Source organism: Anopheles cruzii, chromosome X (genome assembly GCF_943734635.1).
Source record: "Anopheles cruzii chromosome X, idAnoCruzAS_RS32_06, whole genome shotgun sequence".
Taxonomy (NCBI): domain Eukaryota; kingdom Metazoa; phylum Arthropoda; class Insecta; order Diptera; family Culicidae; genus Anopheles; species Anopheles cruzii.
The window spans coordinates 5902897-5918650 of NC_069143.1; the positions used below are offsets into that span (position 1 = coordinate 5902897).

The following is a 15754-nucleotide window of genomic DNA, read 5'->3' on the forward strand; positions in this document are numbered from 1 at the left end:
TGACGTCTTACATTACATAGAAACCTATCTGGGGGCCACACGAAGCGAAAATAAACGATTTGACATTATTCTTTAACGTCAGATCGTTTATAAGTTCGCGGATTAACATACGATTTGACATAAGCGCGATCGATTTGACATTTTTACGCTCGGATTTACGGTTCGTCTGGCCTTCCAGTATGAATTGGTGCAGTGTAGCCGGATGATCTACGGGCGAAGGACTAAAAACTTTAAGCTTCAATTTTCACATAAGCTGTGTTTTGTAAAATTCACCCATGGCTGCAAAAAGCTGTACCAGTACAAGTGATTGAATCAAAATGCCATTTAATCGTCATAATTTTGCTCTTAGAATCTCAAGCTAACATTCAACATCTTGAAAGAGCGATTCCAAAAGAAGATATACATGTTTTCACAAGTTATCCAAATGTACAGATGTTAAACATTGTTTCGCTAGCCACTGTATATAATATAATATATAGATAGATAATATATTCTTCTTGCGTATCGTTACACGAAGGTTAACAGCATAAAATTTGCATTGTACGAACGGTAAAAACTGAAAACATTAAACGTTCCGTAATAACTCAACTTCATTCTACAATAACTATCAAAATTCAGTTCACTTCAGTTCAAGAAAGTTGAAGTGAAATGTAATAAAAAAAAGTTAACATGTCAACGTAAATTGTACTAAATCAGGGTTTCGTTAAATGCAGCAACAACGTCGGTCTAGTATTGACTCCAACTAACACGCGTCAACCGTACTGAGTTCCACAAACAATATTTTAACCTTATATCGAGTCAGATTCTTTTTCACAATATGTTTAAAATGCCATTTTCTGCAAAACAAACCAAACAACAGTTTGCTTTTGGAACAAAATTTTGTTGATGTGGGTTCTAGGTCAAATTAGAAGAAAGCAGCTGTCAACGCACTCCCGTTTTTTGCAATGATTAAAGTCATATTGTTTTCTGCTGATAGCTCTACTGATTCTGCTGGATCATGCTCATGAGGTTGTGTTAGAAGTGGCCCTCGATAGCCTCACAAATTTCCCGTGTGGGCACTGACGACGGTCGGTTCGAGCGGTTTCGGGATTCATTCGCTGCTACTTGGTCGCAATGCAATTTTTCACGATCGGCGGCAAAGATGTTGTACCGTGACCACCGCCACCACCACCCGGTACTGAAGACTGATGATGGTGATGGTGGTATGCATGATGGTGTTGATGTTGCTGTTGCATACATTTATTGTGGCGACAAATTTCTTTTCGCAACTCAGATAGCTTTTTCTCCATTTCCTTTTTACGCTGTAATTGTATATGCCAAAAAAACCAAATACATAAATTTGTAAGAAGCATGTTTGTCTTAAACTTACAGCAACTTCATGCTCCAGCTTGTCCTGAACGATGTGAATTTTCTTTCTCAAATCCATGATACTTCGCACAAGGTGATCGGCAGTGCTCTTCATGTTAGCCTAAAACCCACAAATTTCGCCTTAACGAAGGCAACGTTCTCGTAATATTACAACCTTTAGCTGCTCACCATAATTTTCAACTTTTCCGGTGAATGTGGCAGACAGCTCGGAGCGTTTCCCTTTAGTGGGCAGTTCTCTGGCAGCCGTGCCAAGCAGGGTCGACGTCGACGACATCCCTCAAGATGCCACGTTACATGCTCGATCTGGTGTTGCAACTTGGCCTTTTCTCGGCATAGTGCCTCACCCTTTGCTTGCAGCTCAACCAACTGCTTTTTGCGCGCTTCATCAAACTACAACGACACATCCAGCCACAAGCATTACGGTACCTTTTCAGAGTCCGTTTAGGCAGAGTGCCTTAGAATCACGTACACTACATACCTTGGCCCGCCGCAGTGATTCCTCCTCCTGCATCTCTCTAAACTTGTGGGCTAAGCTCTTGTAATTGGATTCGATCTCGTGACGCTCCTTTAGCACGTTATTAATCGCCTGCAACACGTTGATTTCTGGATGGTGAGTAAAATAGAGAATAAGAAATGCGTAAGTGCACATGATTTTTGAAAAACAAAATTAAACCAATATGTAGTTTAACTTGCCAACAAAAGCTTGTTAAGCTTATAAACTACAGATATTCACCAAAGATACAGATTATGAGAGACGAGGAGATGTTTTGTATTTGCGGATATTTGTGTGTGCAGATTTTTATTCTGTTGGCTCTGCTGTTTGGGTTTTAGCTTATTAAAAGTATCAATATCAATATCCCATCAATTTAAGCTAAGTATCATGCATCGTTATATTGGTTATCCATCTGTAGCTTCACACACCTATGATCCTATCATCATACAGTTATCATTACTATCATCACTATTATTATTATTATTATTACTATTATTCGTATTATTATTTATGTTCTTATTAGTAGCATTTTTAGTTAACATTAGTCCCAGTTAAAATCTTTAAGGGATTACGATTGAAATTGCAGCCCAAAGACTCTAAACATAAAACAAACAAAAAACAACGAAATAGGAAATTTACAATTCGATTTAACTTGCCGGTTATAATCTTCAAGGAGACCTGGGAAAGACGCCCAGAAATTTACCGGAGAACGACCGAGCAGTTATGTCGAAGGGAATAAATTAGGAAAAAAGAAATATCGATTTAGCTAACCTGGAACGGAAAACCTGGATTTAAAGTATTATTATAAGTATTACTATATCATACCTTACTATATTTTTATATCTTACTAGCTGATCCCGGCGCGCGTTGCCACGCCTCATTTCATCCTCATTTCTCGATTATCCGACGTTTCAAAGGACTTCCTGGTGGCGTATCCGATCAGCTTCCCTTTGCATTTCTCGTTACCTCTACTTTTCAGACGATTGGGCTTCCCGGTGACGTATTTGTTCAGTTTCCCTTTCCTCCTCCCGTTACTCTGTTCCGAATGATAGGGCTTCCCTGTGATGTATCCGATTGGCTTTCCTTCCCGCTTCCCGGTGGATACATGGCAAAACTCGCACCAGCTAAATTTGACTCAAATTGTTTGAACACTTTTCGAGTTTTGATTAAAATTTACCAAAATTTTGTATGGGAGCCACCCTTTGTAAAGTGGCGAGAGGTTTCAAACATTCACCAGAACATTTCCCCTTCCCAAAAACTCCCACCTGCAGAATTTGGTTCGATTTGTTCGAAAATAACCCGAATTATGCTGAATTTTATGTTATGTTTGTATGGGAGCCCCTCTCCCGAGAGGTGTGAAATGTACTTTTTCTACTATATGATCCTAATTGCAATCTAGAAGGCTGTAGCAGTACGTTGCTATCTCTCTCTTTCTCCCTCTATCTATTTATCTATCTCTTTCTACCTCTCTCTCCATCTCTCTCTGCATCTCCCTCTCTCTCCCTCTCTCTCTCTCTTTCTCTCTCTCTATCTCTCTCTCTCTCTCCATCTCCCTCTCTCTCTCTCTCCCTCTCCATCTCCCTCTCTCCCCCTCTCTCTTTCTATCTCTCTTTCCCTCTCTATCACTCTCTTCCTCTCTTTCTCACCTTCTTTCAAAATTAAACGCAAACTACGCAGTTCCCCCCAACATCACACTACTTCAAGATGGATGGAATGAGGGGTGGTGATAGGTGGAAGAAGGAAGGAAAAGGATTTTAAGTGAAACCAGTCGATTTACAGACCACCAAAACCTAAGAAACGATACCCATATTGCCGTAGGACGTATGTTAAGGATTGGGGTTGTATGGGGACCCCTCCCCCTTCCCCTCGTCCTGCAAGTACCAAATTTTGTCACATGGTTTCTCAGGTGACCATCAACTATTGTGCAAATTTTGATGAAATTCGATTCATAACTTGTGGAGTAATTGATGTTTTTAACAGTTAGTTGTATGGGAGGGCAAAGAAAGAGGGGGGGGGTGAGGGGTTTCTAACCATGATAACGACACTCCCCGGCCCCTAAAACCCCTGTATACCAAATTTCGAGTCAATCGGTCCGGTAGTTTCGGAGTTTACTTGAGACATACAGACAGAACTTGAATTTTATATATATAGATTATCATGTTATCATATCATATTATATTATATTGATTTAAAATAGAACAGAATATAATATAATTAGAGATAACTATAGCTAAGTTAGTATATAAAAGAGACGAATAACGAGATAACAGAGGGCACTGCTACGAGCCTAATTTTGTTTATTATGTTGGTACACTCTTCATATGAACGTATGTGAAGTTTCATTTCAATCGGTCACTTCATTCATTGTCAGGATACGAGGGTTGTTCAAATTTGTTTGCGACATTTGAATTTCCGCGGGCTACGTATATCCGATTTTCGATCTTTTTGTGGCGTTAAGCTACGCATGTCAGTTACTTATGGTGAAAAGTTCGGCCATTTTGAGCAATCAGTAACCGTAACCGTTTTTGGCTCCTAAATCATAGCGTAGCGTCGTCCTTTCATTGCCCACCTCAGTTCCCGGAATAAGATAAAGTCACAGGAGGCCAGATCTACAGAATACGGTGACTTTGGCATCATTAGAATGTTTTTTTTTAATCTTAGAAGAACGGACTGGGCCGTATTTATATCATTGGAATGTTGTTTTGGTCAAAAATTCGCGCAGAAACCACGATGTGTGAGCAGGAGCGCAACAGCCAATTTTGGGGTTTTGTGACGGATTGCTTCGGGCAAATTGCGCATAACTTGCAGGAAATATTCTTTATTGACCGTTCTATCCTTCGGCAACAACTCGTGATGCACCACGACCCTGCAATCCAAGAAAACTGCAAGCAAAACTGTGCACATTCGATCAAACCTGGCTTTTCGACATTCACATCTTCTCGGCCCTCTGAAACAATTTTGAACCATCGTTAAGCACTGCTTTGGGTCATAATAGCTTCACCATAAGCCACAGTCAACCTTTTGATTGCGTCCGCGCTCTTAATTTCGATTTTCATAAAAAATTTGATAAAGATTTTTTGGCATCCATTTTTTAGAAGAAGCAAAAATCGCCGACGGGGCAAGACACGTGCACAGTAAAACAACTGTCAAAAATTGACCGATTACTCAAAATGGCCGAACTGTTCACCATAAGTCACTGACATGTGTAGCAACCTAACGCCACATAAAACTCGAAAATTGAATAAAGCATTTTCTTTAAAATCTCAAATTCCCGGTTCTTTTTTATCAGAATGTACGTAGCCCGAGAAAATGCAAATGTTGCGAAAATTTTTGATCAGTCCACGTATTTGACGCAAATCGGACAATTTAAGATACTTTCAATCTTAAATAATGTTTTGAAGTACACGCAAAAAACGTCCATGACTTTTTAGACAGCCTTATATTTGGCATTCTTTTATTAAAAAAAGATCCGAAAATTGAAGTTACCGAAACATGCGAAACATCACGACATTAGCCTAGACTGTAATTCTCCGAAATAAAGAATGTTTTGTCGTATTACCATTGAGAATTTATCATTGACCTATACAGAAACCAGTTCAATAAAGACGTCGCCCTCATTTTCATGGTTTCCTCCGTTTCGAAATTCATTTCTTTCTTTAATCTAAGAAAGTGGGCTGTACAAGCGTTGTTTACCAACACTATACTATAATCCTATCCTATATACTTCCTATAATATCACAAAATGCCATTGACATCGGTGCAATGTTTTCATTGAAAAGCAATTCGCATCCGCAGGATATTCGTGAGGCAACATAACGTTCACGTTATCCAACAATCGATAGCCCAGGTCAGGTCAGAATGCTGCTCATTGTCATGTTGACCTCGTAACCTAATTTCCTTTCAGCATATCCTTGCAACAGAAAACGACGAACACAATTTCCTGTTTGGTTCAGAATTGTGCAATGATATATTCTTGCTCATAGCAACGTATTGAAAAAGAAATTCTCAATCATACGAACAGTCAACATTTGATCGTCGATCTTTCGGGACGAGAAGCTAGAAACTTTAGCAGAAGTGCATTTGTTCACAGAAAAGGACAAACTGCTTGAAAAATTTGAATAACAACCATATTGCTCCTACTGTCGCACATATTTTTTCATCACAAATTCAATGTTTGTTGGATCAATGACTCCAGACAGCATTTAAATCGGACGAAACATCTTCCCGTAGACGGCTTTTACCTTTCCCTTTTGTATCTTACAGAATGTGAAACATAATACGTTATTCTTATTTGCCATTGGAATGATTTTTTGTATGATTATATTATTTTATGATTATATTATTTTATGATTATATTGTATTTTAAAGTAATTTACTACGACCATCATGCAAGCATACCACCATGAAGATGGAACGAAGTTAATGTTAAATGTGTTTAATTTTTGTGTGGTTATGATGGTGGTAGGTGGGATGGTAGGTACGTCTACACCCCCTTTATGCATTGACAATGAAACAATCGACTTTTGTCGACTACTTAAGCAGATGGCATCATGATCTAAGGGCCTACGTTGAGTTGAAATAGTTTTTACACTTACTTTCTTCATTTTTGTTGATGCGTTCCTTAATTTCATCCAGATTTCCTGGCGACAACATGGCTCACGATCGGTGTTTAATTTGATTATACAGAAGTAATTTTCGGGCTTGGTGTTTTATCCAAGGGGTTCTACCGGTTTAATTAAGGTCCTCAGGGAGCACCGACAGTTATTGATTGGTGATCGTATTGACTGAAATCACTGCTGCGATTTTAAGCCGGAACAGATGGCCTGCCGTACTCTCCGATACCGTTTTTGACTGTTTTCACTGTTGTAAAATTGTTTAGCCACGTAGAGTTGCACAGGAAATCACGAGCAAACATACAAGTTGTTAAACATTATGCCATCCAGCTGAAAAAAACTGATCAGTATGCTGCGCACCACTGGCAACAAACTGCTCCAAATGACAACAGGGAACTAAATTGAAAATAAAATAAAACTATTGGAAGATCAACGAATTGCGTTCGTGAACCACAACTGGGCTCCTCGCACCGTCCCATTCACATCAAGCTCACCATTGGTACACACTGTTTCCGCAATCCTTATTCTTCACTGACTGCCAAGAGTTTGTTGTTTTGTTGTAATTTGGCATCGAAAGCACAGGCGCAGGCAGTTTTCACACGACGATCCAGGGGCCTCACGGGCATGGTGGTGAGTTGTTTACATCCGTTGCCGGGACATTCTCTCCACAATACTGCATTCAACAATCTTCGAAAATGCGGTGGCACAGACTAGCTGTGTTTTTCCAGGTACCGAGAATGCTTTGTTTGACACAGTTACGAAGTAAAAACCAAAAGGATCTGCGTCGTTTTTCCGATACCAGCCGAGAGTTTTCGTCTGACGAAAGAATCGGCTAAAGAGTGTAGACAATCACAAATCAAATGTGACCTTTGGAATATGATTATCCGACCTATGCTTAATTAAAACATTTTAACTGATATCTTAAGCTAGCTGTTCCCGGCGTGCGTCGCCACACCTTATTTCATTCCCTGTTCTCGATGATCCGGCGTTTCAGAGGATCGAACTTTCTTGTGACATATTTGATCTGCTTCCCTTCCCGATTTCCGTTGCTCCTCGGTGTCAGACGATCGGGCTTCCCGGCTTCCAACACAAATTATACTGAATTTCATGTTACGTTTGTATGGGAACCTCCCCCCCCCCCTTCCCTCCGCCTTCCGGGAGGTGTGGGAAAGTCAATCTTTCCTATTCACAATCCGGTGTCACAAAACTACGCTGTGCAAAATTTCACGCGGGTTGCTTTAGTAGTTTTGCGCGATACAGACGTGAAAAAGCGGTACAGACGGACGGATGACAAACATCCATTTTTATACATATAGATCTCAATGTTCAGTAAAGTACACTATGAAAGTTAAAAAAGTCATCGAAGGATACACATTAAACGAAGTAATATCTAATTGTTGCCCTAAGAAAGCTTAAACCATGATAAGTTAGTAGATGATCGTTTTTTAAAGTGCCTTTTATTAATCCTGTTTCATTTATCACAACTATCATGTTCCTTCTTCACAATCAGTCACTTATCAGGACTTTCAAATTGAATTACTGAAACAAATTTATTAAATTGCTGCAGTTTGTGAATTTCCGAATGCTGTCGTTCTGACAAGTTCTTGTCCTTGTTGTAAAGCAATTAATCGGTTTATGCAGAAAGGCTTTCGCATGAAACGTTTTGCCACAAACTTCGTACCAGAATTACTATTTGCCAGTGTGAGTACGAATGTGTTTCTTAAGCTGGGATTGTCGTGCGAATTTGCCAGGGCAATGAGGACATTGATTTTGGTCCTTGTTATGAATTTTCATGTGCGTGTGCAGGATTGTTGCCGAATGGAATGCTTTACTGCAAACTTTACACATGAACGGCTTTTCGCCGGTATGAGTCCGAATGTGTTCGTTAAGGTAGGTTTTTGTTGCGAATTTGCCAGGGCAATGAGGACATTGATTTTGGTCCTTGTTATGAATTTTCATGTGCGCGTGCAGGAGGCTTGCCGCATGGAATGCTTTGCCGCAGACTTTACATATGAACGGTTTTTCGCCGGTGTGAGTTCGAACGTGAACGATTAGTTGGGATCGCTGTGCGAATTTGCCAGGGCAATGGGGACACTGAAGTTTGCCCTTGTCGTGAATTCCCATATGTTGGCGCAGGTATTTGACCGCATGGAACGCTGTGCCGCAGATTTTACAAATGAACGGTTTTTCGCCGGTGTGCGTTCGAATGTGAACGATAAGTTGGGATTGCTTTGCAAATTTGTCAGGGCAATTAGGACATTGATTTTGGTCCTTGTTATGAATTTTCATATGGAGGCGCAGGTTGTCTCCCGCATGGAACGCTTTACTGCAGACTTTACACATGAACGACTTTTCGCCAGTGTGAGTGCGTATGTGAATCTTCAGTCTGGATGGGCTTGGATACGTGATGGAGCAATGGGGGCACTGGTGTTTTTGCTTGTTTTTATGCACATTACGAGTAACTTGTGGGCTTTGCATTGTAGACATTGAGCACTCTGCAGCGACGATATCCTTCTGGGAACTTCGTCGCTTATTCGACCTTAACAGTCGCTGCTCCCCGACTACAGAGATAGGTTGATTACCAGTGTGTCGGGAATTTTTCTTCGGCGGAATGCCGACGGCAGTGCCTTCGGCGGCATGCTTGATACCCAAATTGTTGTGACCTGAAATTGGTGATTGGTCGTCAAGACCCGTGGTGGTGTTCCTTACCAGGGAACCTTCTTCTTGAATCTGATCTGCATGCGATAATTGAGGCTGCTGCTGGTTCTCCATTGGTTCACGTTTCAAAAGTGTTTCCAGCGATACTTCCTCGGCCTCAAATAAATCGTCGTGATGATAATAATCTTCAGAATCTTCGGTGGCAACCTCTGTTTTGACGACCGATTCAACGGCGTCGGATTGTTGCATCCCACCGCCAGAATGCTCTACAGTTGTTTCAGAACCGGTCAAATGGGTGGTGTCCACTTCTTCCTTAACCAGTTTGATTTTTGCATTGTTTGAAATCCATATCGAGCGCAACTTATCCAGAAAATTTAATTGCGCTTTGCAGGCCGAACACAAATATGTTGGAATATTTGGCAATAGTTTCAGCTGAAAACAGATGAGAAGCATATTATAACCATTTCGTTACGAAAGCGTGAGCAATTTCATTATTAGAAGGGCATATTACCTGAACATTTGTACAGGAAAATACTTGTTGTGAAAGATATTTGCCCCTTTCGTCGAAAGTGACCGGCTCCAACGCGCCATCAGTCGACAGGCACTTTCGACATCTAACCATGATGCTAGAAAGAAAAGCGCTATTATACATATTAGTTGTTGTTTACCGTCAACTTACTCGTCTGAAAATGAATCTGTAGAAGGCTTCGAAGTGCTCATTTCTACTGAAATAGTTTATTAAAGAGCAAAGTAAAATTGTCCGTGTCGCGCACTAAAACAGGCTTTTGTTATTGTGTCAATCGGCTATTTTTGACAGCTTCTATGCTGTCAACCCCGGAGAAAATGCACGGCATATAACTGATGCTGTGAGTAGCAGAAGCTGTCAATTCAATCGTTCAAAATAGTTTTCAACAGATACTGCGGTCGTTCAGAAGTGACCCTTTATATCAGTGCTTTAAAAAAATCACAGAATATATCGCTCAATCGCTTAGAATACATTATCATACGCAGTAGATACGCTGCGACGACGGGTCAGTTTACTTCGTTTCGCTTAGTTTGTTGGTCGCTTGCTGTTCAATCTGGAGGTTGTTCAGTGTCATTTGTAAAACTGCAGTACAGTCTACAAGTTGTATCATTTTATAACGTGTCTCGTATGATTCCCTGTAATATCGACGAATAACCGGACTGAACTAGTTTTAACGTAGGACAGTTCGCACAGGAAACAAGACGCTTCGCGAAATTGGAACAAATCTGCCACCAGACCGGCAATTGAACGCGGAACAGACTCTTTGAATGGAGGAAAATCGGAACCAACGTCCGCCAGTGCACGGAAAATCGAAGTTGAAGGAAAACGTTGTGAACGTGGCAACGGTATTTTCGAGTCTCAACGAATACGTTAACGCTGGCGGCACGGAACTGGGCCTTCGGACACTATTCCAAGTGTCCAACGAACCGTCCGCCGGACACAAAAACGGATATAGTTGCTCGTTGGGATGTTGATTGCGGTTAATCGAACAATGTATGAACAATAATTTAGACATTTTCTACCCCTTGGAAATGGATTGTATATGCCGTGGCGAGTACCAAAAGCGATTAAGGAAGTTGTTTGTCGGACATTCGGGAGAATTGGAGCTTCCCATGTGTCCCAAAAAGTGTTTTGATGCTTTCGATTCTAGAGGATTTGGAGACAATTAAAGAAACAGCAAAGAAAGCCGCGAACGAGAAAAATCCTCACCTATGCCAATTATTTTTAATTGTGCTTATTAGGGCCGAATCTCTTTGATACACACGTTAACCGTCTGAAAGAACAAATCATCCTACAATAGGGCATGGGTTTCGCAACATATGTCTTAAGTATCGTCCCATTGTATAGCGGGGGCTACACGAAGCGTAAAAGCGAGAGTAATTGCGCTGCCACACGGTGCATAACTATAACACGTAACACGTAACATAGTGTCAAATCCGGTATGCGCCCTGTATAACGTCGTGTTATAGGGTCTGCTGAGCCACAACGCTTTTGACGCCTGATCGCTGTACTATCAAAATTGTTATATGAGGCTTTCATATCTGCTGTTATGCACCGTGTGGCAGTGCAGTAAAATTAATTTTTTAGGTCAAATCGTTTGCGCTTATGTCAAAACGTTGATGAGTCCGTAAAACCGTAGGAGACGTAAAACCGAGCGTAAACACTGTTGTCTAACGCTTTGTTTACAAACAGAGGATAATGTAAGTTTTTATTTGCTGGCACAGCAACAAAATAAAAAAAAAACAGAAAAAATTATTCAGAAATCAAATTACTTGTTTGATTTCTATTTTCTGGGGCCAAAAACACGAATGTTTGACATTTCGGCAACAACTTTTTTATATTTTAAGCTTGCCACACGAAGCATGAACGATTTGACATTTAAAATTAATTTCACGCTCGTTTTACGCTTCGTGTAGTCCCCGCTTATGGATCGACCAGTCAGCTGGTCAGACAGCTTGCCATCCCGTACGCGAGTCCCGTTCGTGGTTGCATGTGACGCCGAAACAATACAATTTTCCTGATCGGGACGTTGTTTTACGCTCAAACTGTCAAATATGTTTCACCATTCGTTTTTTTTGCGATTCGAATGTTTTTTTAATTTTATATTGGCCAGTAGAGAATGTCTCGAAACCATATTACGGCTGCGTATTTCGGTGGACAAATGTTTTCAACTCTAGTTGTCGTCGGTATTTCACAAGGAAATGAATTTGGAATCGACCTCAGTGAATATGAAGTGGGAGTGGATTTTAGAGGCGTTCACAGGATTCCAGAAGGCGTGCACTACGTGTATGCCAGTAGTTGCGACGCACAAGGACACAAAGGATCACGGACAGGTTTCGTGCATTACTTCCTTAAAAACGAAATCGTCGTCTGTGAGTGGGACATGCACACAGAAGAGTTGAAACTGGGTGCCGATGTATCTAAAGCCGTTCTAGAGAATATTGCAAGTGCTGAACGATACAGCGAAATCGAGCCGTAAGAACCTGAAACCGCAAACGGTTACAGCTCTACATTTCGAACTCTGACATTCTTAACATGAATCTGTTTTCTATTTCTTAAGATTGCTCCAAAACTACAAGTCGGATGAATACGACTCGTGGAAAATTCTGACGAACCATATCACTGCTGGTCTGTTGAGGCGAATCGTACCAACGTTTGCTGAACGTGTCGCATGTTCCAAGAACGCAAGCCATGCAGCTTGCAGAGAACAGACTCGTGAGAACGAAGCGTGCAATGAACGTGGCTCCGTGTTAGTTGCCGAATCAAGGCAACTCACTAGTTCAGTTGATGTTTCTAACCACACGTTAAATTTCACCAACGTCCCAGCACGCTCAGGGAAGGACTTGTCAGCAGCAGAAATTTCCGCGAATTGCATGGATGCGATAAAGGTGATAAATAAGTTGATATCGACGAATGGGGAAGAGCAGATACTGGGCGAGTTTCAGCTCAGCTTTATACTTTTCTTCTGTGGACATTTGATCGATTGTTTGCAACAATGGAGAACACTGTTTGCGTTGCTGTGCAACTCGGAGCTAGCGGTAATTAGTTATGGACAGTTTTACTCTAAGCTGTTGATATTGTTGATGTACCACATCCCAATGTTGCCGCTTGAAATGGTAGGAAACATTGAAACAAACACCATTTATAAGGACACGCGAAAACTGTTGCGAAATACTTCTCAGACTAAGTGTGCTTCCGATATGCAGCGATTGCTAGTTAGTTTGCAGCAAACGGTTCATTGGGACTTTCCTGGCCTATTCGAGGAAGATCCAGAGGACCTACCAACTGTTGTGACGCTTTAATGCCTAATAATAAATATTGAATAAGTCCGTAAGTCCAACTCAGATGATATTAGATCACGATTGTAATAAACATTTGTCTAAATAAGCTTGTAAGGATTGTAAAATACCTGTTAGACTAAAACATACTTTCGATACGCAGCGATTGTTAGTTGGCAGCAAACGGAACATCGGAACTTGTCTGGCCTATCCGAAGAAGATCGAGAGGACTTATCAACTGTTGTGGCGCAACAAAATGATGTGTTGATGTGCAACAAAAATGATTGAATATGTGATCAGCTCAGATGACATTAGTACATGATAGTGATAAATATTGTCTAAAACACGCGTTTAGAGGTTGTCGTTGTCCTCCGTGTCGTTTGTTGTTAAAACATATTTTCAAAAATAAGTAATAAAAAACAACCCATCATAGTATCACATTTTGCAGTCCGACGACACGTGGTAAAAAATGAGCAGAAAGGTAATACGCAAAAAATTGCACAAAATTCGTGTCACACTGGATGGCAAGAACTTCGTTACTACGAAGTAATACTCGCACATCAATCAAAACTTAATAAAATGTATAACTACAGAAGAATTGACTTTCGGCCGTCTTCATCATTTCGTAGTATTCACACAAGCGGTAAAACTGAATCTTTCGCTCATTATCATCTCGCGCGGCTTTCCCTGTTACGCAAAAACCCATCGGGTCAGCAAACTTTCACCTCGCATAGACATCAGAGCGTCCCACATAAATGCCGCTCGGTGTGGATAAACATTTGTCAGTGAGAAAAAAAATTTAAGCTACGGGCACATCGTGCGGTGCCTTAGTTTCACTTCTACCTTTGATTGCGTACGTTCCCATATTCGATCGCCGCGTCCTGGCAGAGTTTTTTGGGGTCTGAAATGAGTTTTCCCTACAATATCAATTTTGTGGAGCCAGAGCTCAACGAGCAATTGCTGAAAGACTTCCACGGTAAGAAGTAACCTACCTCGCTTCGGTGTTGCCCCATTGAGATGGGTTTTCACTCTGTGCCCTGTACAGGTGAACGGACTGGCTTCGTGCAGGTTGGCCCAAAGCGGTGGTTTTTTCCTTCCCGTTTCAAGAAGTACGCCTCGAGTCTTTACTCGTTCAATGCCAGACCGGACGACACTTGGGTAAATATGCCTCACTGGTCTTCGAAACTTTCTATATTAGTGCCTTGATGTTATACAGTGTATATTTACATTTTTCAGATCATCACTTTCCCGCGTTCAGGCACAACGTGGACACAGGAAATGGTGTGGCTCATATGCAATGATTTGAATTTTGAAACTGCGAAGCAAGTGCCACTAACGAAACGGTTTCCGTTTTTCGAGTGCGTTGGTATCCACGATCGGCACGCTTATTGGTCACCTTTGTTACGCTTGATTTAAACTTGATCTCCTTCACAGATTTCATTTGTTCATGCACGACGATATGAAGGCGTGCTTCCTGGAGGAAAACCAACGGAACGAGCAAAATCGGCAGTTCATCGAAAACATCTCTCAGCCGGTCAGTGGGCAACTGGATGCGATGGATACACCGCGGTTCATTAAAACTCACCTTCCGATGTCACTGTTGCCGCCGAGTGTTTTTAAAAAGAAATCCAAGGTACCAGCGCAAGGTTCCACCGAGTAGCATCGTGCAATATTACCATTGTCGTCTTATCGTTGCAGATAATCTACGTAGCACGGAATCCTTCCGATGTGGTTGTTTCCTACTATCACTTGAACCGATTGTACCGGACGCAAGGCTACGAAGGCGAATTCGAACGGTTTTACGATTACTTTGAAAAAGATTTAAGTGAGTCTAGTCTGGCTAATAATCGGGGAGCGGGATTGGCTGCTGTTTGGGATATTGACGGCTTTTTTCGATCTCTCTTCCTTCTGGTGATGTGGTGGTTTTAGCTCCCTGGTCGCCTTACTGGGACCACATCAAGGAAGGGTGGGAATTTAGGGAACAGGACAATGTGCTGTTCATGTTTTACGAGGACATGAAGCGCAACCTGCCCGACACCGTCCGGAAGACAGCCGCTTTCCTTGGCCGCACCTTGTCCGACGAGCATATCGGCGAACTTTGCACCCACCTGGACATCACCAACTTCCGCCACAATAAGTCGGTCACCTGCGAGGAGTTGAAAGAAGTTGGCATCTTGAAGCACGGCGAGCAGGCGTTCATTCGCAATGGACATGTCCATGGGAATAGCGAGGAGTTGACTGGTCCTATTCGACGCCGTATCCGGGAATGGACCGAACGAAACTTGATGGGATCCGATGTGAAATTTCCCGATCATTAACGGGCAACTGGTTCTTACGTAATATCACTTAATTAAAATCTTCTCGCAAATCGCAAATATTCCATATATAATATACACATTACGTTTTTTAATAGTTTCGTATAGTATTTTGTATCATCTGACGATGCTAACGATTTGATATCGTTCAATTGCTGGCCAAACGGACGAACCATGACATTCTTGATTGTTTTTCTGTTGAGGAACAGGCTGGTCTATGTTTGAATGTCCTGCTATGTAGGGATAAAATAAAATGCTATACATATTGCCGAGTAGAGCTAACACCGTATGGTTTGTCGACTGACCATGAAACGCGCCTTCTACGTGGCGCGCAAAAAGCGGTTTCGAAGCAGTTTTAATTTTGCGTGGAATAACGCAGAAGTTGTGTGCAAGTGAAGGGGGGAACTCGAAAAGCCTCTAGCTCGTAAAAGTCGAGGCAATAAATTTGTAGCGGCTGCCAGTTAGTAAACATTTCCATTTCAAGGCCATGCAGTTAGGTTGCT

The 15754-nt window shown here is 41.5% G+C and overlaps 4 protein-coding genes across 4 annotated transcripts; 2 read left to right on the forward strand and 2 right to left on the reverse strand.

The window, feature by feature from the left end:
- Positions 1-1100: 1100 nt before the first annotated feature.
- Positions 1101-6514, reverse strand: LOC128270570 (ERC protein 2-like). Its single transcript, XM_053007984.1, has 5 exons — positions 6457-6514; positions 1838-1971; positions 1537-1758; positions 1370-1468; positions 1101-1301 (listed from the first exon to the last, which is right to left on the reverse strand). The coding sequence occupies exons 1-5, from the start codon at positions 6512-6514 to the stop codon at positions 1101-1103; spliced, it is 714 nt and encodes a 237-aa protein (XP_052863944.1).
- Positions 6515-8855: 2341 nt separating this feature from the next.
- On the reverse strand, positions 8856-9911 carry LOC128278171 (uncharacterized). The gene is made up of 4 exons (XM_053016843.1): positions 9812-9911; positions 9644-9758; positions 8931-9564; positions 8856-8860 (listed from the first exon to the last, which is right to left on the reverse strand). The coding sequence occupies exons 1-4, from the start codon at positions 9850-9852 to the stop codon at positions 8856-8858; spliced, it is 795 nt and encodes a 264-aa protein (XP_052872803.1). The 5' UTR covers positions 9853-9911.
- Positions 9912-11752: 1841 nt separating this feature from the next.
- Positions 11753-13466, forward strand: LOC128268769 (protein AAR2 homolog). Its single transcript, XM_053005981.1, has 2 exons — positions 11753-12133; positions 12219-13466. The coding sequence occupies exons 1-2, from the start codon at positions 11778-11780 to the stop codon at positions 12958-12960; spliced, it is 1098 nt and encodes a 365-aa protein (XP_052861941.1). The 5' UTR covers positions 11753-11777; the 3' UTR covers positions 12961-13466.
- A 376-nt stretch (positions 13467-13842) lies between these two features.
- Positions 13843-15254, forward strand: LOC128278181 (sulfotransferase 1C4). Its single transcript, XM_053016854.1, has 6 exons — positions 13843-13912; positions 13982-14094; positions 14173-14294; positions 14371-14569; positions 14635-14761; positions 14866-15254. The coding sequence occupies exons 1-6, from the start codon at positions 13843-13845 to the stop codon at positions 15252-15254; spliced, it is 1020 nt and encodes a 339-aa protein (XP_052872814.1).
- The last annotated feature ends 500 nt before the right edge of the window (positions 15255-15754 follow it).